Raw genomic sequence first — 25,559 nt, forward strand, 5'->3', positions numbered from 1 at the left:
TTAAAACAGTCAGGAAGGGCTTGTTCCAGCTACTAAACTCCAGTGAAATCACTGTACTGTTACTACTCTAAACAATCTCCATGGTTTCAAATGGATAAAACCACTTTTCACTCCTGATGGCAAACAAGCGTTTTGTTAGACTACATTTTAGTAACAGTACATTTCTTGCTGTAAGTCTGAGAAATCATTTCTGGAATGAAATCCTGGCCTCTCTGAAAGAAATGGACATTCTTGCCTGTTGCTTTCCATCAGGTTGGAATTCAAGCCACATTTTTAAAGGCAGAGGGAGGACCAGGCAGTTCATCTCCTTAGTTTGCTCTTGCCTAATACAGACTATTAAAATTCTTTCATCCAGCACATAAATTTAAATATACTTAAACTGTATGCAACAGAAATGGGAAATGCATTACAAGGCGTACTAGCTTTTCTGCACTGCTGAGCAAGTGGATTTATAGCTCGTATAAATCTTCACATTTTTTTCTGCTCCTTTTCAGACACATGCATAAGCTGGTATCTGAGTGGATACATATTCCAAGAAATTTAAATGATTAGTGAGTAAGTCTGTGAAAAAGATATGCAATTAAAATTTGTTCTTTTCTTCTGTTTTGTTGTCATGCTGATTTGATGCTCTCCTTTTTGTGATCTTTGTGCTTCATCAGCTTTATGTTACATCATATGGTGAAAAGACTGAAATCATGCTGCTGCTTCTGACTTTTTTACAACTAACCAGAAGGAAAAAAAGAGAAGAAATGTTTGTATTTCTTTGTCATGAAACTTTTCTTTTAAAAATCTCTTCCCAGTTATTAAAAGTATGTGAAAGCTCAGAGCAGTCAGGATGACAGCTGTAGCCCTGGGTGAGACACTGGTGTATACTGCTTTGGTTCTGCTTGCTGACTGTGTTTAATCTACCACTTTTAGTTGAAGGAAAATGAATTATATTCCTTAAGAAGTATCTATTTCTTTCACACCATGCATGAATGATTCTTTTTATCACCACTTCTATATTTGGCCTGTTGATAGCTGTGGTTTTATTTTTAAATGAAAAAAAAAAAAAAATTAGTATAACACTTCCTGAACAAAAATCAATCAAGCATTTTCTAGGCTAGGAGAGTTAGTATAAAGCGGCAAAACATCTGATGAGAACATTTTCATTTTCTCTGTTACCTTCCTAGCCCCCAAACTAGATTTTCAAGTGACCGTCTTGAAAAGAGTTGTGGTATACACTCCTAAACCACTGACTACTTAAAATAGCTGCAAGACTTCTGGCGTGCTCTAATGCAATATTCAAACCAACATGGAGCTCTCAGATTTTGAAAGCTCCAGAAAACATACACATTGATGACAAGGGACACTAGAGCTGAGGTCTACCATAAAGTCTGTTGCAATACACATACAGGTTTTAATACAACTGAAATCTGGATACATCAAGGTACTTCCCATGTAAAAGCATATTGATTAAAAAGCAAGAAGAACAAAACTAAAACACAGATCTGCCTGGTAAATTTAGAGAATTACCAAACTATTTTCTTTTGTCATGTCATAGCAGGAAAACAGTGTTCAGTCCATAGCATAGAGATAAGAATTTCTACCCTGTATCATATTAGTGACTCATCAGCCTGGCAGCCTGGTTTTGTCACTAGCTTCATCCCTTTTTATTTATTTTTTTTTTTTTTTAAAGCTCTACTAATTTCTTAATCACAGAAATCATTTTTCCAAAGCATTTCTCAGTAATCCAGGCCTTCCATCAGTCCTGTATTTGTTCCTTATATATATATATTTTGGTGCTGACACGAAGTGGATAAAAGTTCCCCAATTTTTTTTTTTTCCATTAGCCCATGACAAATCATCCCAACGCTTTGAGGTCTTCGAAAGAAAAAAAGCCTTGGAAGCTGTAACGTCTTTCAAAACACATTTGTCTGTAAGGCTTCCAATGCCGAGGCACTCTACAGAGTATGGCAAGCGCAGTCGCCAGCCAGACATACATGTGGGTGTCTGATAGAGCAAGAGTCATGCAGTCAGCAGTCAGAGGTCAAAACAGGCAAAGAGAAGTTGTACTCAAAGTTGCCAGTGACAAGATCCTATCCACATGATCATTACTTGTTGGAAAAATATTTTTATCTATTCCTTAAAGTGACTTCTCAAAATAACCTAAGAAACTAGACAGCCAGTGCCACTGAAAGATGAATGTCTGAATCAAGGTACTAAGATACAATCGTGTCTACCAAGCTCAGCAACACGCAATCTGAGAAGAGGCTAATGCAGCAAAATTGTCAGTTTGTTAAAATACATATACAATTAAATTGCCATATGAAGATGACAGATGGAATAGATAAGACAATCAAACCATCCTTTGGTTGACATAGTTTGCCGCTGTGGAAAATCTTTTATGTAGACAGGGTATCAGGAAACCTTTTACTACAGCCAAATGACCTGCCTCATGATTAAGGCACGGGGACAAGACTCAGTTGCCTAAACAGAGATGTCTAATGCTAGTTAGGCACCTTTGGGTATCTCACACTTCCTCCAGCTGAATGCCACTCCTGAATGGCACTGGGGTCTCTGTCATGTCTGTCAGGCCTGGGTGTATGTTTCTGATGCCACCAAGCACCTAGAACATCCACAGCTGAAGGGATAGCTGAGCATGAGAGCTGTAAGAAAACTGTAAAACACCTGTCTAAAGTGGGAGTGCATTTAACTAAAAAACAATTCCCCCAAATCAGCATCTTCCTCTCACAAAGAAAAATAAAGTATGCAATGGTTATCTCGCATTGTGTTTTCCCTGGTGCAATGAAGTACCGTCAAGCACCACTTAAACATACAAGCCAAGGTTTTCCAAAAGGGGAAACTGAAGTGCATCACCTCCATGGCCTGGGAATCCTAAGGGTGAAGTTTTCAGAAGAATCTAATTGCTCAAAACAAAATTGACTGATTTCAACCTACAAACCCAGATGGCACACGATCAAAATACTTCAGCTCTTTTGCCTACATAATTCTGAAAGTGGTTGCCTAAAAATTATAATACAGCAAATAAAATATCCAATTATTTGCTTATAAGTGTTATCTTCATGTTGCACTCTCTGTAAGCACAGCAGATGCCTTTTTTGCCTATATGTTTTCAACATAATTTTATATACATTTATGTAAAATTTGAAACTCATTCTTTTTATGTTAGCAAAGTCTGAAGGCACCCAGGGTAGCCAGGGAAAATTAACAAATATGGAACAGAAGCAAACGAATAATATAGTTAAAATTTTCCCACTGTCTTTGTGACTAACAACTCTGTTCCTTACTCCTTACTTCTTGGTGGCAAAAGCCTGACTTGGATTCCAGCAACGAGAAGTATCACAGCAATAACCAATTTTAGGCAATTCTCGGCATCCCAACTTTATCATTGAAAAGGACAAGCAAAGGAGAAGGACTGTGCAAATGTGCTGCAGTGTATTTCTCTCTTCAGAAGGAACTCCATCCCTCTCAACCTCAGCAGTAAAGGGAACTCTTAAGATGAAGGGGCAAAAGAGAACCTCTAAACCTTGCCTCTGCTGTCTCATGGAGAAACAGGACCTTCTCCCCTCCATTCCAGACTGTGCAGGCTCAGCTGAGGAAGCCGGGGAAGAGCAGGTCCAAGAACCCACTGGAGAACAGACAGATGTAGGGGTGAGGAGCTGACGATCTGCTGTTGCTAGATGGGTGGAGATCACCTTCTTTTGTCTACATCACTTATGTAAAGGGAAAATTTAGGGTAGCTTAACTCTCATCACACAGGGATACAGAACTACTACTGACTGGAATGTGTTACCTATTACCTATGCTGTGCATATAAATAAGGTCCTGAGTGCATTTTTATGTCTATGGACAAATGCCTGCCTTAGTCATGTGGACTAAGGTTCTAAATGAAGATTTTGCATTACAACATCATCTACATGCAAAAAAACCCCCACCTTATGACACAGGGTTAGAGCTACACAGTTCTCTGGAAAGCCAACACAGGTCACTGCTCAGGTATGGCAAAACTGAATCCAGGTCCTACACCTTAGTCCAGCCTCACTCTCAGCTGTGGGAAGTGTCTATCAAGCTCTACAGCTGTTCTAGGGGATTATCTAATTTGCTGTTCAGCTCTGGTTTTAAATTTACACACACACGCACAGAGAAAAATCAGTCTCATCTGTAAGAGCAGTCTAAAAAAAGACTGTGTGTGTTAGGCTTAAACATGTAGTCATCTTTACTTTTCTGGAAAAGGATTAAGTCAACACCATGAAAGCTAGAATAATGAAAGAACAAGACCAGGTTTGAAGTATCCCATAGAAACTAAATGGGAATTCTTCAAGTCATAGCCTGCAAAAGCCACCTTTCTGCTATTCAGTTGAAAGAGTGGGTTTGCTTTGTTTTTAAAACTTTAACCAATTCATATTCTTTAGCCAATATTGGAGCTTTAAAATTGAAATACACAAGATGTATCTGATTAACAGTTTTCAGTTTAAGGCACGAAAGACAAGCAATGCCATCTCAAGGTATAAGAAAAGCTTTCCAAGCATTACCAAAAGGCAGAAAAATTGAGAGGTGGGGTTTTTTTTTTTAAACTACAGTTTGCTAAAATGTCTTGTCTGGAACATGAGTAGTCACCATACATGCTGGCTCTGGCTGGCCAGAGGAAGTTATTCTGGCCCAAGCCTTGTTTTGTGCTGCCCTCAAAGAACCACAAATCCACCCATCACCAGTTGACTAGATGCAACCAGTTACACAAACATGAACATCCAGTCACATAATCAGACACATCCTTCCTCCTTTGTGTCAGACCTAGCTGTTCTCACAACCACAAGAACACTGGGTTTCATTTACAGGTCTAATGGAAAAATAATCCTTTCCGATTTTTTTCCCCTCCAAATTAGGGAGCTGAATCAACTCATTTTGCAGCCATGCAGTCACTAGATGAGGTGCAGGTAGGAAAGCATCCCCAGCAGTGAGATAGAGGCAAGACTGAAAGTAAGCCACTCTGTGTCACTCATTAGATGTTTTGTGAAACCGCATCCTCAATTAGTCATGCAAGGGAGACACAGGGCAGCACACAGATGCTTCCAGAATAGGACAGCTGTCTCATCCTACTTGTATTATCAGACATCACTCACCTCAACCTTCTCTACAAAACTTCCCCCTGCCCCCATCAAACACATCCTTTAAAGGAAAATTAGCAGTTCTTATCTAGAATAATTCTAATAGTAAATGGTATCATTAAGTATGTGTATTACAACAACATGGGAGTAAGAACATAGATCACAGTCTACCCATTTCTGTGAGAACACGTGAGAGAGCTACCAAGAATATCTCTCGAAAGACTATCTACAGTCTTACTTAGGACACAGACCCATTTACCTTTAGCAACTCTGAAGTGAACTCATTGGCCACAGCTTGGAAAAGCAAAGAGGAAAGAAAAGAAAAGACTGTGCCAATTTATAGGTTAGTTACTCTTAACAGGACCCTGGACATTTAGATACAGAAATTTGAACAAGATTGTCTAAACTGCAGATGAATTCCCATATTTCCCCCAATGCTTTGAACATTGTTCTTTTACTTGTAAAAGCTGAAATCTTTCCTTTTAAGTATTTAAAGTGCTTATTTACTATTACCTATTTTCTTGAAGGGAAAAGGACAGATCCTGCCAGTAAAAAACTGGTTGCACAGCTGGTGTCAGCAACAGGGACTCATCTTTTACGAACATGGGACTGGCTTTCATAATCAAGGACTGATTTCTAGGAAGAGGTGGGATCCATTTGACCAAGCAGAACAAAAGTGTCTTTGCCAATAGGCTGGCCAACACAGCAAGGCATGAGCAACCCAGGAAGTTTCTGGAGTGCATTGATGGTAACTTCTTAACGTGGGTGACTGCGGACCCAACGAGGGAACTTGCGGGACCTCATACTTACAAACAAGGAAGAACTGGTCAGAGATGTGAAGGTCAGGGGCAGCCTTGGCTGCAGCGACCGTGAGTGGTTGGAATTCAGGACCCTGTGAAGAGCGAGCAAGGCAAAAAGCAGGATCACAACCCCATACTTCAGGAGAGCAGACTTTGGCCTGTTCAGGAGAATCCCATGTGATATGACCCCGGACAGAAGAGGGGCACAGGAGGGCTGGTTGATTTTCAAGGATCACCTCCGCCAAGTTCAAGACTGGTCCACCCTGATGTAATCTTTGAAAGGTTGTGGTGACTGGGAAATATTCCTAAGGACTAGAAAAAAGCAAATATCCCTTCTATCTTCAAGGAAGGCAAGAAGGATAATTCAGGGAACTACAGGCTGGTCAGCCTCACCTTGATCCCTGCAAAGGTGATGGAGCAAATCCTCCTGGAAGCCCTTTCCTAACAAATTATGTAGATTAGGAACAATCAGCATGGATTTTTATGAAGGGGAAATAAGCTTGACCAACCTTATAGCCCTGTGGTGAGATGACTGGCTCAGTGGATTAGGAGAGTAACGGATGCTGTTTATTGTGGCTTTAACAAAGCTTCTGACAAACTTATAACATCCTCACTGACAAACTAACGAAGTATGGGCAAGATAAGGGGACAGAGAGGTGGGCTTAAATCTGGCTGAACTGCTGCACTCAAAGGGTTATGATTAATGGCATTAAGTCTAGCTGGAGGCCAATCAGTACTGGTGTACCCCAGGGACTGATACTGGGCTAAGCATTGCTTAACATCTTTGTTAATGACCTAGATAACGGGACAGAGCGCACCCTCAGTAAGTTTGCAGTGGATGCATAACTGGGAGGAGTACACCAGGTGGGTGTACTGCCATTCAGAGGGACCCTGGCAGGGTAGAGAAACGGGCCAACAGGTACCTCTGCAAGTTCAACAGAAGGATGTGCCAATCCTGCACCTGGGGAGGACTAACACCAGGTATCAGTACAGCTTGGGGGCCAATGAACTGGAAAGCAACTCTGAAGAGAAGGACCTTGGGGTTCTGGTGAACACCAAGCTGATCATGAGCCAGCAATGTGCATTTGCAGCACAGAAGGCCAACAGGTATTGCCAGCAGGTCGAGGGAGGTGATCCTTCCCTTCTGCTCAGCCTTGGCAAGACACATCTGGAACACTGGGTTCAGTTCTGGGCTCCCCAGTATAAAACAGTCAGGGACAATACTGGAGAGAGCCCAGTGAAGGACAACAAAATTAATCAAGGGACTGGAGCACCTGTCATAGGAGGAGAGGCCAAGAGAGCTGGGACTGGAGAAGAGAAAGCTCAGGGGGATCTTATTCATGCGTATAAATACCTGATGGGAAGGAATAAAAAGGACAGAAACTGACTTCTCACTGGTGTCCAGTGACAGGACAAGAGGCAATGGGCGCAAACTGGAATACAAGAAATGTGGTTTAAACATAAAACAAGAAAACTTTCTTACAGCGAGGGCATTCAAACACTGGCCCAGACAATATGTTGAGTCTCCATTCTTGGAGGCATTTGAAACCCAACTTGACATGGCCTTGAACTGACACTGCTCTGTGCAGGTGATTGGACTAGAAGATCTCCAGAGGTCCCCTCCAAACTGAATGATTCTGTGATTAAATTTGGTAGAAAACAAGTAAAGACCTGTTAATTCAATTCCTGGGATACAGAAAGACTGTTATATTAATAGATATAATCTGTTTTAAGGCCCTGTAGCATGCATTCATCTTTGGCTCATTTTACGTAGGTGGTCAAGAAAGTGAATTAAGCATAGAAAGGCAGGTCCTAAATATTTATGCTAATAGCAGAATACACATTAAGGAAAAGTGACTGATCTGGAGCTGCTTCTGGAGTGTGCTCAGTGCAGTTTGTGGGAGAAGCTGATCCTAAGTCCACCCACCAAGTCTGAGCTGTGCTAACTAGCTAACACTCACACAACTGTTTTAGATTTATGTGAAATACAATCCAAGCCCATTTTAGTAGTCTCTGGATAACTTCTTGGTTGAGTACCAGAACAGTGTTCATTCAACTGGACATACTTCCTTTACAGTTCAATTTGAACAAAAAGATTAGGAATGACACATCAGGCAAAAAGAACTCACAGAATACCCCATTTACAAAGAAGCATCCTTGCTTTATGGATTAACGCATCTACTTAAATAAACAAAAACTATCATATTGTCATAAATAAAGAGTTGTATTTAAATTTCATTTTTAAAAGCCTCATTTAAAGGTAACTGACTTGATTAGGAGCTAAAAAAACCTGTGCATTTAGCCCAGAAATGTCTTGCACAAACTTTTATTACTAAGCCAATGAAAACCACATCAAGTCATCAGAAGACTAAAATTGACCTTCCAAACCATGATGCTAGTAATCAGATAATCCTAATGAGTTACCCAATTAGTTACTAATCAATTTGTCATTCAATCATTTATATAGCCATAAACCCCCATCTCTCAGCATGTTTCTCTCTGCCATCCCCTCTCTCTAATCACCGATGAAGCATGAACCTCAGGGCCTCCCCATAGACCAGTTTCTTGCTATGCAACTAGATGACTGGGATCAAGATGGGTGAATGTTGTAGGTTATCTGTGAGGATACGCTGTTATCTGTGGGCACATAAGTGAAACTCTGAAGCACATTAATCTCAGGAATTAGTAGCAATAAAACCTAACTCCAAATCTGAGAACTAAGACCAATTTTACAGACAGACCAGTTATCATAGAATGGCCTACCAAGAATAAGTATCCTTTAAGCCACTCAATTCTAAATCACTATTTTATAATCATAAAGAATCTTACATTTGCTTTAACCTCCTGTATGTAACTGGATACAGCAATTACCCATAGCAATGGTGCCTACCAAAAATTAACTAAGTACTAGGCTGGCAGTGGGAAGGAGAGATTTGATAGTTGCCTACAAAGGGAGACTGGCATTAACCTATGGTTGTTTTAACACTGAGTACAAACCACTGAACTCTTACAGACCTCTAGCCTCATTACAAGACTGGCATACTGTGGGGTCGATGAAGACACTTGCGAGAGAACATGCATACAGTTTTAGGCAATTATACTGAACATCAGTGCTTGAAGAAAAGGTCATTCTGTTTTCATTTAAATATAAAAGCAAAAGCTTCATGGTCACGTACCTCATTGCAACATTGCTGCCATCAATAACTATAGGCCTCAGGTTGTCACCATCCTCTGTCACATCCTCCTGCAGTGGAGACTCTGACCTCTGAGACTCTATGGAAGACGCTTCACGTATTACACTAGTGTTAGCATTAGTTACAGTCTGATCGGTCTCAGTTTTATTCCCAAGTTTGACAAGTTCTCCCAAAATATCATTTATTAAAGCATCAGTACCAAGTTTATTTAGTACAAGTTGAACCTGCTCTTCAGAGTAACCCAACTTAAGTGCAAACTCCAGTTTGGTTTGATATTCTTTCAGCACATCAGGGGGCTTTTTGACTTCCTTAGGTACTATCTGAGCCTCTTCTATCCTAAAGTCTTGCAAGATTTCATTTCTTTTTAGTATATGAGGCTCTAAGCAAGGAGATCGGCACAGCTGTCTGTGAGTCTTAGGCAGTACATGTGATTCTGATGCAGAACTATTCAGTCTCTCTGAATCATTATCAGAATTTGTGCTTTCTTCAGAGTCACAGCTGGAGCTTCCGGAAGTCTCTTCAGATGTCTCCTTGACTACATCATCTTTCCTAGAATTAACCTTATCCATCGTTGGCTTCTCTGCCATTGACCAAGGTACAATTGCATTTATTTGTGTGCCAGTGCTCCCCACATAAAGGTGGCCTAAGTCATGCCCCAGATGATCCTTCAAGCCCATGAAGCTGCTGCGTGTACTTGACTCCACTTTGCTGTTTTTCTTGTATTCCTGAATATAAAGTGTTCCGTATTCCTAAAGAGAGAACAAAAACGTTGCAACTGGTTACACATATTACTTGTTTTGTATTTTCTTGCTGCTTCCTCAGAACTGCATTTATTCTCTCACAGCAGAGAAATACAACATTTTCTAAAACATGGGAAACTTTTTTTGGGAAAAATTTTTTTCTAAGGAACATCCATAGCTAAGCGGATAAACAACTGATCATCTGTTTTCTGAGTGTATCAAATGCTTTTACTTTCTAGATATGGGTTTATGAAAGAATAGGAAACCAAACACTGCAAGTTTACCTACTGTAATGTAGAGACAGAAGTCTTGTCATGATTTAAAGGAACCGAGATATTTCTTCTAGCTTAAGACAGTATTTTAATAATGAAAAAAACCGCAGCTATAAAATACAAGTACTAGAAAAGCTTTTTAAACTAAATACCTTAAACTCTGTTGAATAGAAAGAAATTAGCATAGCACTAGATTATCTGGCTTATTAGGCAAATATAAGACATCACAACACATAAAATAGATTAGGAACAGAAAACATGATAAAAAGTTATTGGCCTAAAAGACACTATCAGTTCAACTGAATACACTCAAACTATTTCTGAATTCCCTTGCAAAGTTATAATTAAGTCAAGAAAGACTAACTGCTCTCAACAGAGTGTTGCATTACTAACACATACAGCATTTAGAGACATGGATTGATCTAATGGCCAATAAAGCCAATGGAAGCCTTTGCACTGATTACAACAGACCATTCATCAAGCCAACAAGGCAACAAAATTAAAAGCTGATTTCAACTCTTGGACTAGACTTGTGCAAGCCTTTTGCTGAATCAAAACTATTTATATAGACAGAAGTCATGGAGGAATTAATGTTGCGGCTTTCTGGACTTCATACACTTGCCACATCTGTTTTTCTGGAGGAATTTTGCATAACGGTAGTTATAGAGAAGTGAGCTACCCATTTCATCACAAGAATTACTTCCACAGTCTACATTTAAAAGCAGATCGCTACCTCTTTCCCTTATTTACATGAATCTCTGCTAACTGTTTCAAAAAAGTAAAAGATAAATTACTTCTCATAGATAAAAATGGACCATATGGACCAATTGTACTGCAAGGTTACCATGAAAAAGAATTTACATTAAGGGAAGACTATGAAACAAAGAGTTCTTTCACACTTCCATCTTACAAGGCAGAAAATAAAAGGAAGATACAGAGGCAAAGGACTTCACTTGAACTTGACAGATACATTACAGATAAATTTCATCAAGGAGGACATACTGAGAAAAAACATTATGCCAATCTCGTGATCTATACTAATACAAATTACAAGATGTCTCATAAATAGCCAAAATCTGTCAGCAAACACATTAACTCTCCCATCCCCTTACAGGTTACCATTTAAGAATGACCCAGTACTTTTAAAATACAGTATACTTTACTCTTCTTGGCATAAAAGTCTGAGAGTGCACACAAGGGAAATTCATTCAGGCTTAAGACTAGAGAGAATCAAGAAAAAGACTCTATCTGTGGTTCAGTAAAAGCAGACTCTGTAGGCACTGAGTGCCAAGACATCACTGCTGTGGTGGAGCTTTTTGGTTATGGGGCACAAAAACTTCCTTTACCTAAGCATTTCTAGTTAAAATCAATCATTCAATCAATAAATAAATCTATCATCAGTGTTTTCATCTCCCAACACCTTAATCCAAGGCAAGGCTGATAGGAAAGAAATTTTTATTTAGATCTCATCTTGTTAGAAGGCAGCAGGGCTGTAATTTTCAGGCAGTGTATCAATAAATATTACTTTCTTTTAACTCAAAGCTTTACGATTTCAAGCAACACCACAGATTCAACACAAGAATTTAGGAAATGAACCTTTTCACACAGTGATTTATTAACTAACGTAATGCACTTGATAGCACAGCGCTAGTAACAAATCACAACAATATCCCAATAAAAGGATACAGTTAAAAAACCAACACTGTGGTCTCCACAGAACTGACACCAAAAAAAAAAAAAAAAAAAAAAGAAAAAAAATCTCAAACAAGAAACCCCTATTGGAAGTGAGGCTGCTTAGCAACCAGCCTTTAGTTGCTAGGATGCGCTCCTTTAACATACCATCATGAATACTAGCACAGCGAAAGAATAATTTGGTATGAACAAAAGCCCATGAAAGAGAGTGGGACTTAAGTGCGTCTGGTTTCCCCTTGGAGAACAATGCAGCTGCCAAACCGATCTGGAAGCCCCGACATCATTGTTCCACCAACCCCACAATCTGCTCTGACTCGAGGAAGTCTAGTTAATGGGCAACACTTTTAAGCTGGACTGAAAAGTTGAGCTGGCTCATGTACCGCTGCCGCAGAATACGGGGAGATAATGGGTCACTGCCTAAATCCGTGTACTGTGAAATGTCATTTTAGTATTGAACTAAAAGTAGATGGGGGGGGGGGGGGGGTGGCGCTGGGAAGGAGGGAAGAGGAGGTTGCATATTAACAGCATGGAATAAACAAAGCTTTAAGTGCATAGATCAGAAAGAGGATTTTTTTTTTTTTCTTAGTGTTAGTTAAAATAATACTTAAGTCATTCTCCAAACACTTCTTCCTTGAAGTGCTTTACAGCAACTACAATTGTAACACCCTCCAGTGGGATTCAAAGAAGTCACTAGCATATGAATGTGTCTGAAGATCAGGCATTATATGAAACATACTTTAGATGATTTGCACATTGACTGCGTATGAAAAATGACCGTAAACTGGCCTTTGTCCATTGTTGGGAGTGTATACATAATCAGCCTTGCATCTATCTGCTTTAAGTCTCCAGTCAATCTCCATCTTGCTCCAATATATAATTCTTTCGCACAGAACTTGACTGTTTTTCAGAAACTATTTAAAGAATAGAGTAATAAGAGCAGCAGCTTTAAAATCTGCCACAGATAATATATAGTCATCATACCATTGCTTTAAAAGGGTAGTTAAAATGACATTTACACTGTAAATCCAAAGCTAAAGATTTCTGGAATAGTTCTGCATAAGCAGTACACTATTCCTGGCATGCAAACTGTATGTATTTTCAGACAAATTTTTACAACATCTGTGAACTTTGTACACTGTATTTGTGGTCAGCAGCATCTCTTAGAAACGCTAGACTTTGGAGCGCCCAACATGATGTCCTTTATAAGATTCATTGATTAGAACCATGAAAATCAGATGTCACTGTTGAACGCTGCTGGAATTGATTATTTTATCTTGATTTGGTTAGTGAAGAGCAACATGCCAGCCAGTCTATGGGAATGAATTTGTATTGCAAATAAACAGTAATATACCTATATTTAGGACAATGAAGCTCATGGAAACCGGAAAAGGTCACATTTACCCAAGGAGCAACATCAGATAAGAAGAACTCCTTGCACTCTTTATTTACAAGGAACTCTCATTTTGCGCATATGGTTTTAAAGTATGTTTACTAATACAATGCAATATAGCCAAGAAAAATACCTCCTATGAATTCTGACTCAACTGAGAGCCAAAAAACCAAAAATCAGCCAAAAAGTTCTTGTCAAGAAAGTCTTCAACTCTTGGTTATGCTCATCACAGCTGAGTAACAGAATTTGTATTTATAAAAAAGTTAATAAAACAGGTAACTCCCAATTTAGACATACTTATGACAACATAAGTTTTAAATGATAGCCTGTTTAAAACTACAGTATCTCACACTAGGTTCACTGTTAAAGGCCTAAAATACTGTATTACTGAGTCAAAGACATTTATCAAATATGAATGTAAGACTCTGGATGAGCACTGTGCTACTACATTGTAGAAGCGTAATCTTTTCCCATTTCTTAGAAGTCACCACTACTTATTTTCCACTAACCATTAACAATAATGAGCCCATTAATTCACTTTAACACAAAACAAATATTTCTCAAAGGGATGTGGGCAAGGAGATCATTTAATCTTTTAATATGTATTCAGAATATTTTCCACTTACAATAGAGCATTAGAAAAGCAATTTAATGCAAATTTAGTTCACAGAGGAAAATAACAAGGAGTAAAATAGTGTGTCATGTGGCACAGTATAACAGAAATCGTGTATTCTCAAAAGACCATCAAGCTTCTGAAGATACATTCTACAGTGAAATAGTTCAGCATGTTTTCACACAGGCAGATTTTTTCTAAGTCTTCTAAACACAAAATGGAAAATATTGAAATCAGTTTGTTGAAACACTGTCATTACTTGTCACAAACAGAAGTGTAGAGCTGATCAGAAAAGAAAAAAAAAGAATGTATCAGTTATCCAAATGACAAAGATACTGCAACAATGCAAATAAAATAATGAATATGTAATAAATACCTACTGCTGTAGTTTCTATGTATTTAATTACCATTGTATTTCAGCGAGTGCTGTTGTCTGCATCATTCTATCCAACAAAGGAAGGATGTCCCATTGAACAGATTGGTTAATGCTCTGGGGCAACAGATGTCTACTGGAACTGCAGGAGACCAGCAACTGGTGGCCTGCCCATCTTCTGAAAACTTTCAATAGACTCATGCATATGTTCACACAATAGGGCATGTGGTAGAAATGCAAACCTCTTTTTAACCCTTTTATATGCTCTCTTTCCCTCCCAACTGATATATGAAGGTCTTTGTTTTGTTTTTTTCTTTACAGGATCCTTGGAACACAGGTTCATGGAGTATACAGTGTTTGTTCTTCAGCCTAACATCTGAACTCAAAACATAAAACAAAACAGATTAGAAACTTTATGATAATAGCCAGGCTAGATCTGACACACTTATGAATAGCTTCCAAAGCACAAAACCTTTGACTGGAACATATTCCCATCTGAGAGCATTCTAATGCTCTATCTTGCACTACAGTATCTTCAGATAGCCCACACTGGAGCTCTTCTTATTTTCACAAACACAGGAAATTTTACCTTTTGTATGGTATAATGGAAAAGGTGTTTGATTTTTCTTTTCCTTAAAAGCTTTTTTTACCAGTCACAAATTAAAGTAAATAATAGCTTATTTGCAAAAAGGGTAAAAACTTACAACTTAAAGTTGAAACCTCCCCTTCTCCCCAGGGGGCTAGAGGGGAATGTTCTGTTGATGGCTACTGCCTACTATTTTCAAATTCTGGGAAATACACCATTACTGATGCTTTTGAAAGTTCCTTAATAGAACACACTGAGTGAGATCATTGCTCTTTAATATACTTAGTCTTCAGACATAACTGTTTTTCTCTCCCACTTTTTCCAAGAGACACCTAAAGTGTGCAAATCTCAGCCGACACACACGCTAGCTACGTTGTCCAAATGCAAACTGATACGCTGCAACACCAGAAAGGTGAAACGTCCCATTTCTGCAGAGAGAAGCCCGTATACTTACGTTCGCTGGAAAACACACAGACATTGGTTTCTCGTAGCTGTTCCAGAAGCAACTCCTTAACACGATTTCAGCTGCAGACTTCAGGCAAGCAAGCAGAACAATGAATGGACGAACAGATGGACCCACGATGTCTTTGCTTAACCTATTACTGAGCGGACGCGGAGCCAATCACAACCCACAGCGCTCACAATTAGTTGGCCGGGCAGATGCAAGGCAACCTCCCCACCCTGCATCAGGTTTGGAGGTTTCTAAGATAAGCAAGTTGATGTCATTCTCAGGGTCTGCCCCGGGCAGCATGTGTATTAACGAGGGGTGTGCAGCAACAATAGGCCATACAAAAGAGACTAGCAGGCAGCTGCTGTATGAGAGCCAGAGTCATTAGGGAGCAGGCTGCCAACAAGAAACACCTGGCTTGGGCAGACTTCAGCTTCTCCTCATTGTTTCTAATTCATGAAACAAAGAAAGGAATTATTTTTAAGTAGTAAAAGTTGTGAGTTCCTATTAAAATATATCAGTCTTAAGGAATATAATCCCTTCTATTACGGAAACAAAAAGTTCATTGTAACAAAAAATATTAAAGAGAAATAAATCTATCAGTAGCTATTGTAGTCCCCTTTTCTTGTTAGCAGAAATAATCATATTGGTATAAAGTGCAAGGAGGTACGAAAGGAGCCCACGCTAAACACTGAAATGTATTCAGAAACCGCATTATGAATTTCCTGACACTTTTGTACATCATGCAACAAATGTAATAAACTTGCATTTACACACAACTCTAACAGAGTACTTGTGGGTAATTTCACTGGAAGGTGAAACTGATTAAAATAAAACCACATAACATTAATATATGGAATAATGGATATTTTTAAGCAGTGGCACTGAAACATTACAGCACGCAATAGAAAGGAACTATGAACCACTCTTTTGTTCTGGAATCACTCATATTTGTTTGCAACAGAACTTCTTTCCCTTTTATTTCACAGATCTGTTCTAGATGCCAAGATCTTCCTGTCTCTGCAATGACGAAATATTTGAACAAAAGTCAGGAGCTAGGCCATAGCCAACTTTTTATTATTTTTATTTTTATTGAAGTAAGCCACGTGGAAACACAAACTTCAGTCCACACCTCCCCTCCCTGCCCAACATTTCCAATGTTCCACCACCAAGCCCTGCAACACACATATTTAGCAATGTAACAGTAGCAAGGTTTGATGCTTGATAAAAAAATGTGGAGCAATGTGGACTTTCAAATAAAAAGCTGCCACTGCTGGTAACTTCAGTGAAGACAGATCAGCCAGAGAAGGGGATTCTACATTTGCAAATGCTCATCGGAATAACTACTAGAAAAGTGTATTTACTGAACTTCAGCATCATTACATGACTAAAAGCAATACTGAGAACCACAGAGGCAGCTGTCCTCCTCTGCTTGGGAGGACAGGCAATCTGCTGGGAAACATCTACTGTGATTTAAAAGTAGAAAAGAATGAGAATAGGTTTGTTAAAACTGCTTTGAATAATTTCCCAAGCTTTCTGTGATTCAACATAGTAAATGAAATCACATACCATCATGCTATTACACTGATGCATTTATCATGTGCCCAGATATTAAGCTGCAAAGCAGAAACCCCAACTATAGTTTCTCTACACTGTCCATTAAACATGCCTAAGAACAACTACTAACACCACTATTTTGGAGCTTTTAAGTCAGAGGCAGGAGGAGACTCCTCACTAATTTCTGCCACTGTGAACACAAAGAGTGAGAGAAAGCTACCCACGAGCACAGTGGGATGCCTGATCTCCAGCACTGGATTAAGCCTCTTTGCAAACAGCGAATAAAAGCAGTGATCTGAAAAAGCTAATCAGTCCCTGCTGTGGTATTTAGACTACCTCAGTTGCCGGTATTGGATAATGTTAGGCATATTAAAACTTCTGTGAGCAAAATAGGAAGCCAGTCCAGTTCACCTATGTCCAAGAACTGCCCTTAAATGCAAGCAGGATCACTTGGCTAGCCGTAAGTTGGCTATATCCCTGATTAGAGCCAGGCACTTCTTTTGTGATACCAGAAATGCTTGTTTTGCAGAGGGCAGGTATGATACCCTTAACGTACATCCCTTAATGTACATCTGTAACAAATTGAGAACTCTGTAGCACAAAAGTGGTATACTTAAGGCTCTACAAGCACAGCGAGGCCAAGCGTATGATCCAGCTTCAAAATCTGCCTTAAAAATAAGGTTGTAAGAAGTTTACTTGCAAAGACCTCCCCCCTCAATGTCTTCTACAGTAACAATAAGAATACCACTCTCCCCAAAAACAACTCTCCATGCTCCAAGTGCATGTCTTCAGGGAACCAGGTCTAAACTTTAGCTGCAGATAAATGTTCATGCTAATGCCATGCTGCAGCACTATGACCAAAGTCAGAACAGATACAATCTGAAGACTTATGTCATATTGTTTAATTTACAGAAAATATTCTAGCAAGCTGTAGTTGCATGAATTAAGAAGACATTTTCTAATTCTACCTTGTGCACCATGTCAGTTACTTAAACCAGCTACCTGTTCTAGAAGCATCTTCTCAGCTCTTCCCTAAAAGAAGCTGGGCTGTCCAAAGTTTACAAGGTGGCAGACTGGCCTATTAAATCATGCTTGTGATGACAGAAAAGCATTCGTATTACTGTTTAACCAGTACACGAGGTTTCCTTCTGGGAATGATGACCACAACAAAGAAACCTTAGTAAGAAACACTGGCTCTCCCATCACATCTGTGAGAAGCTATAACAGCATCACTATAAGGTACACAGCACAAATGGACAAAGCAAGTTTTACTTCTTGTGCTAAAACTTTCAAAACCAATAACCTGACTAGTTCAGCAATCTCCTATTACCATATCTAAAATACAAAGAGTCAGTAGGTTAAATCCAGTCACCAAAATACAGCAAATGTAACAGCTCTTCAAATTTCTGGTCTTGCAAGATCAGTAAGCTATAAAAACCTATTTTTGTGACTCCTGGAGATCAGACATTGTGTACAGTGCTCATCAGGTCCCTAGTGCCACTTGATGAAACAGCAGGCCAGCACAAAATCCTGAATTGGCTGGAGATGATGGGCTCAGGTACTCCATGGTGGAAGGAGATTTCTGAACGGCACACAGCAAGGTGATGGGATGCTGCAGAGATGCAGACCAGGGTGAATCTCTCAGCTGGGCGAAGGGTGGGAAGGAGAGCATCCCCTCCCCTCCACTGCCCAGTTTGGTATGAAAAGCATGCATGGGAGGATCAGAAAGACCAAAGGAGGGAGAGCTAGAGCAGCTGGGAAATTCAGACAGCATAGGCTAAAGATATTAGGGAAGCACTACTATAAGGGGGAGAAAACCAACCCTAAAAAAAAGCCTCTAGTTCCAGCCAACTTTTGTTGTTTCAAACACATTGAAAACAAAGCCTTATTTAAAAAGAAATTATTTTATGCAAGCATACAAAATAGTCATTCTGTAACTCAAGTGGTACTACTGCAGCAATTAGAAAGACAATTTGTCCCACTGAAGTATTTCATTACCTTTTATTGTAGAACTTGATGCTAAGCCTCCAGTAATAATGCATTTGCAAGAATACACTGCACAAGTTAAATCAATCCCATACCGTTGCATTTACTAAATAGAAATGAAGGTTGTATGCTACAGACAAAACCCACTGCTGTGCCATTACAAAATACCCTATATTTACTGTTGGACTTGGAAGCTGCAAGGGAGATGCTTATCTTTAAAATTAAGAGGTGACAATACAACAGAAATTCTTCTTTTCCAGTTAGTATGTTAAGAGATGCAAACTATCTTAAGTGGAACACTTTGAAAGTTTACTTAGTTTTGAGGAATAGTAAGTGGTGCTCTAGACTGTATCTACACACAGTCATAAATAAAACCCCAAACTACCACCACTCTACAGCCATACAGAGGAGTGAACTAACAACCAGTAAAAAGTGCCTACAATTCAGAAAAATTACTGATATTATGATAAAGATGAGTAATGCTTTGCCTAGAGAATAACTAGCCTTTAAAAAAACATTTTTAAAAAGGAACAACTGTATTTTCAAATGCAGTGTAATTTCTCTGTAGAAAAATATGCACTTTCAAATGTATTAAAACAAAGCAGCAAAGAGTTCTTTCACTCTTTGAAAAAAGACTCAGCTGTCTGTCTTTATCCTTAAAATTCAAAAAAGTAGAGCTGCATCTTCCAGCAGACCATCATCCTAAAAGAAGGTTACAAGGTCTACAGTTTCTAGTATAATCCCATTAGATCACTAGTATTGACTGCATGCAAGACTTAAGCGAACCATTGCAACACTTATCATGACGTCCTCTAATATGTTTTGAAGAGGAAAACCCTAAGTTTTATAAGTAGCGATTACGTTTTTGCTAACCATGGGTGTAAACGGATCCAGTCTTTCCTTTTCTGTGGGTAGACAAAGGCTGTGACCGTAAGCTGTTTGTCATGAGACGACAAGGTGTCCGCCTGCAGCTGCGCCTAACTGCACCGTTTGCCTACATTAGGAGCCCAACAGGCCTGAGCCATACCAGCCAACCACATGGAAAGCATAAAGCAGCATTCTGTAACAGCAAAAACACTGGCATCACCTGTCAGCACCATACTGAGAAGTAGCTCCTGAAATGAGATACGTTTTCTGAAGCAAAGACTTCCATTTTGAAAGTGAATAGTTTTGATCACGTGACAAAATAAAAACCCACTATGCTTACCTAAGAGGATAATGAAAAAGTAGTTCTCGGCACCGTAACTTTGGATATCCACTGTAGGCATGGATGCCTAAGCAATGCTCTTCCACAGTATCACAGAATGGTTGAGGTCAGAAGAGACCTCTGGAGGTCATCTGGTCCAGCGGCCCTGCTCAAGCAGGGCTACCTAGAGCTGGCTGCCCAGACAGCTTTTGAGTATCTCCAAGGATGGAGACTCCACAGCCTCCCAGGGCAACCTGTGCCAGTGCTCAGTCACTCTCACAGTAAAAAAGTGTTTCCTGATGTTCAAAGGGAACCTCCTGCATTTCAGTTTGTGCCTGTTGCCTCTTATCCTGTCCCCGGGCACCACTGGGAAGAGTGGCTCCATCCCCTTTGCACCTTCCCTTCAGGTATTTATATATGTTGATAAAATCCCCCGAGCCTTCTCTTCTCCAGGATGAACAGTCCCAGCTCTCTCAGCCTTTTCTTATAGAAGAAATGCTCCAGTCCCTCCATCATCTTCATGGCCCTTCATTGGACTCTCTCCAGTAACTCCCTGCCTCTCTCATACTGAGGAGCCCAGCACTGGACCCAGCACTCCAGGTGTGTCTCACCAGGGCTGAGCAGAGGGAGAGGATCACCTCCCTCAACCTGCTGCACACCCCCTCCTAACACAGCCCAGGACACGCTAGCCTTCTCTGCTGCAAGGACACATCGCAGGCTCAAGGATTTTTCCATCTTTAAATGGATGCTCTAACTCAAGTGTGGTTAAACCCAGCACAAAGTCACTATAACCATACCTGCACAAGTACACCAGGGCATGTGCACACAGATGGCATGAGATGGCATGATCACAGAAGTCTTGTTTCCAAGGGCAGTAAGTCATGTGGCCAGAAATTCTTGGGGTTTGGGGGAGAAGAGACACCCAAGAACACTCCACCAAATGTGTTTTCCTTCACTAGGCACATAAGCAATGTGACTGTTTCTATAGTTTGGCTGGTTAAGGTTCAATTTTGCAACTATGCCTGTGTTTGTACAGGTAGATTCCTTCGCTCCCTGCTCTGATACAGCCACGTCTAATACCCACCCCATTCTGTCAGTCTTCCTTTAAGACCAAGGCCACAGTTACCGTTTCCTGTCCGGAAAAAAAAAAAAAAGTATTTTATTTAAAAATGCAAATATAAGGGAAAAACACAGCAGCTGCCACTAGCACCAAGAGTCTAATAGTCGTTTTAGCTTTCTTTAAAACTGCACTTAATATAATATCTTGTATTTGTTTTTGCCCTTTTGGGGGATGCAAGAGCCTAGAACACCTTAAGTTATTCAGAAAATTACTCAAAAATCCTTAAAAAGAAGAAAAAAAAAAAATCACCTGCCACTGGTTTTCAAATTCCAGTCTACAGACACCAAAGGGTCTACCTTCCTTCCGCCCCCTCCCCCCCCACTTTACCAAAGAAACTCACAAAAATCCAACCTGCAGTTCAGCCTCTTCAACGCTGGGCCTACCAGCTCTAGCAACAAGTTTTCAGGGATTTGCAAGCCAGAAAACATTGAAAACCCATGCCATGCACTAAGATGGCTGTTGAGCAACTGCTCTCATCAACACCATGGCAGCATGGAACATGCTGCCAATTCCTGCAACAAATGGGGGAACAGTGTTTATTTTAAGATTATCACTGGAAGGCACTCTGTTTAATTTCTTGCTTAATTTTATTATTTATGAATTGAAGCAGAGACACTGAGATACAAAGCACTCTAGAAAAAAAAAGTTTCCAGCAATACACGTTAGATTTGATCTCTTCCCACTTCCAGAGTGAGTCACGCTGTCTGGATGCTTTCTGAGCATGAAAATTTGAACTAATTAACTTTCCCTGTTACAATATTGGGCGGCCAGACAATGCCTACAACTGTACAAAGTGTACGCCGTCATGCTTAGCAAAGTACTTTTATTCAAATTTGTTCTGTCAGAAGAAAATCCTCTAACAAAACTAACATGGTTATGTGAAAAAAAAAAAAGTATTCTCTTCATTTAAATACAAATTTAAGAGACTTAGCTAGTCAAAGTAACGTCTTTTATCTGTGCCACAGACTATTATTAAGAGTTTGAAAGGCTCATCAGAGGAGAATGGGCCTCTCAAACTGTCTAGCGACATGGCCAGGTTGTGTTGCAGGTCGTGCTGCTGGCAACAGAGCTCCATAATCTCCAAGGTTCCTGGACAGAGTTCAAGGTGTTGGTTGGACTCTGCATCGCCCTAAATGGCTTCACAGGGTTACGCTTATTTGAGAGACAATTCCTGTGCCTGTACCACACGGCTGCAGTTGTCACTTTGGACTGGAGCCTTCTGCAAGAGAGCTGCCAGCAGTGGATTTTCTGCAAGACTTTCAGCCTTGCCATTTACTCTCTACCGGGATGAAAGAGCCAGAGAATACATTAAGGTCCAATTTTTTACCCGGCTTTAGTAAGTTAAGAACCAGGGAAGAGAGAGATGGTCATGTGGTTTGTCGAGACACACTTAGGGTATAATTATTTCTTACTTTCTGGGGAAGCTTTTAATAGACCTGACAAGTAGCAACAATAGCCAGATCTTACAGAAAGTAAGTTACTGTAACTGCAAATCCAAGTCCAAAAATAAACAGAAAGACAGTAGCTACAAAGAAGTCTATCTTACTACCTGTCATTTAGGTATGTCTTTTCTTCAGATTTACTATATCCCTGAACTCAGGAGAGACCACCAGGAAGTCCCCCCACCAAACTACATATGCCAGGCTTTGAAATCCTAGTATTTTATATGTTAATAAAACAGCTTGCTCACTTTTGTTTAATAACCTAATATATCAAAAAGAGACAAACCATCTGTTAGTGATTCCACATAATTTTTGTAGGTCTTCAGAGTCTCAGAGTAATTTCATTCTAAGATCGGAATTTTGCAGCTTTTAAAGTAGAAACTAATATTGCAAACCAAATTTCCTTATGTTTAGTCTCCACTTTATGAATCTTTTTTCTCCCCACCCCCACCCCCTCCCTTTTTTTTTTTTTTTTTAAGTTGGAAAGCTGACTAGGTTTTAGTCCTGTCAATACCTGCACAGATTACTTCATTAAGGTTAATATTTCAAGCCCTTTTTGGCCTCCAGAGCTCACATTTTGCTTTTCAGAGTCCCACCCTGTCATGAAGTTAGATTTGACAATGGCAGATGCAAATGGCAAGGCTTCATTCAGAACTGGTGATGCTATTAACATATAGAATTAAATAATTTAGTTCGGAAGGGATCTCTGGAAGTCAGCTAGTCCAACAAACCCCCACTCAACACAGGGTCAATTACAGTAGGTTGCTCTGTGCCTTTCCAAGTCAACTTCTAAGCATCTCCAAGGCTGGAGATTCCACCACCTCCCCAGGCACCTGTCCCAGTGTTTGAGTATCCTCATGGTGACATTTTTTCTTCATCTCCAGCCAGAATTTCTTCACTATAGCTTGCAACTGCTGTCTCTTGTCCTTTTGCTGCGTGCCTTCAAATAGAGTACTTTGTCTTCTCTATAACCTCACATTACGCAGCTGAAGACAGCAACAAGATCCCCCTTAGTCTTCTCTTAGTAAAGCTGAACAAATTCAGCTCTCCCGGTCTCTCCTTGTACGTGATGTACTTCAGCCTCCTAATCACCCTGGTAGCCGTCCACTGGACTTGCTCCAGTAAGTCAGTGTCTTCTCCTGTCCTTCGGAGACCAAAACTGGACACAATGCTTCAAATGCAATCTCGTCAGTGCCAAAAAGAGGCAAATGATCATTCTGCTTGATCTTCTGGCTGGGCTGTTGCTAATACAGCCTATTTGGCCTCATTACCTATTTTTGCAACATCATGTTGCACTTATCAAGGGATGAGGCTTTACTTCCCACAAAAGCATTCCATGTCAGCAGATGAAATAAACTCTATTTACAATGCCTGCTGGAGGCATCTGTTTTCAGTCTGCCCGCTACAAACATTTTCTCTCCAGAGCTCCCACAGGCATACCGATGAGCGTATCCAAGCTGCAGATGAACAACTCAAACTGCTCACAGAAGTACGTGGAGCACAGCAACAAAGACCAACCTTAAGATGATGATGCTTGTTTTCACACTAATGAGTTTGCTCATCTCAGGTCTCTTGCAACAGCTATATACATCAAAAAGTAACCAATTGGTAACATACTGATGTCTGAAATTTAGCAAAGTGTCTGGTGTGAAATACAGACTGCTACCACAGCCTCACAAAACTTTGGAGCCGCCAGTTTTATGAAACAAATCAGATGGAAGACCATCACCAAATACAGAACAAAACCTTACGGAGAGACCATGCATGGTACCAACACAGTCAAACTTATCAAAGCCAAAGAGCAATTACTTTGAGTCTTTTTCAAAACACTGGCTTCGTCATTCCACAAGGCAAACACACACTAGATGTCTGGAGATCTGTAGTTTAGTTTCTCCTAATTTATCAGGCAAGGGTGTTTTACCAAATTTCACTTATAACATAAGCGATGGTCAATTCGGAGAAGGCAGAGAGCTCACAAGAAGGTCACAACTTTGAATGAGTCTTGGCAATAAGGTCAAACTCCAGCTAGTGGGTACCACCTAAACACATTTATGAGCTACAGAGTCTTTTGCTGGAACCAGATGAAAGTCACATCAATGTATGCATGATACCAGATGTTATTTTCTTCCACACAACAGCTACAATAAAAAGCTATTAACAGACAAACGAACAAGTGGCTGCGGAAACAACAGCTGAAGCAGAAAACTCTGATTTTAATCTTTCAGCAGTAAGCATGGGCTGTAGCTCAGCAGCAACTTCAAGAAACCCAGACTGCAATCCCAACAGCAATAGTTCCAGAAACGCTAATGAGTCCAACTCACAGCTCAGCAAGAGCAGCAAAAGCCCAGTTGGCAGCCCAGCAAGAATGGCAGCAGCAACCCCAGAAGCAGCTGCTACAGAGACTCGAGAACGCAGGTGCACAGCCCTGGGCACTTGTACATCATAGCTGTTCCGTAGCCAGAACAAACCATTTCCAGAGGTGTATCTGGCATTACAAATAATATGTATTGGAATTATTGCTGAAGGAGAAATCATCCGAGGTTTTCAAATCAGTAGAATGTTTTAGGTGGAAAGGCCTTAGGGGATGTTGCTGTAAACCATGAGGCTCTCAGACCCTCCACTTAGAAAAAGGGGAGATCTCCATGAAAGTGCTGATGGTACTTTTTACAAGAGAAATGTCTCTCATCAAGGATGAGGCCATGCACTGATGCTGGAAAGATTAGATAACTCAGTGATTCAAATATTAGCTTTACAGATGAGGAAGAATTGAAGAGACCTGTCAAGAGTCAGGGCACCAAGGATAATGGTGACCAGGAAAGTACAGAGTTGAGGATTTATAGATACCAGCTACCTACGTTAACAGTTTGTAGAACAAAAGGAGACTAGAAAAGTAGCTTCTGTTAAAGGAAATACAATCTGTCCCTTTTCCAGCCAATCTCTGCCAAACTTCCAAATCTCATTAGTCCTAAGATAAAAGGTCTAAGTCACAGCACAATAGAAATTTTCAGCTCATTGCAAAACTTCAAAGTTTGATGGGACTGATTCATTGATT

At 40.0% G+C, this 25,559-nt stretch overlaps 1 protein-coding gene across 1 annotated transcript in view; it reads right to left on the reverse strand.

Annotated features, from left to right (window-relative positions):
* Positions 1 to 25,559, reverse strand: part of ZC3H12C (zinc finger CCCH-type containing 12C) — a 45,465-nt gene that overhangs the window by 15,240 nt on the left and 4,666 nt on the right. Inside the window, exon 2 of the mRNA XM_049822803.1 lies at positions 9,085 to 9,851. Coding sequence (XP_049678760.1) covers positions 9,085 to 9,779 — 695 coding nt within the window. The 5' untranslated portion in view covers positions 9,780 to 9,851. The remainder of the gene's footprint in view (positions 1 to 9,084; positions 9,852 to 25,559) is intronic.

This window comes from Accipiter gentilis, chromosome 19, assembly GCF_929443795.1.
Source record: "Accipiter gentilis chromosome 19, bAccGen1.1, whole genome shotgun sequence".
NCBI lineage: Eukaryota > Metazoa > Chordata > Aves > Accipitriformes > Accipitridae > Astur > Astur gentilis.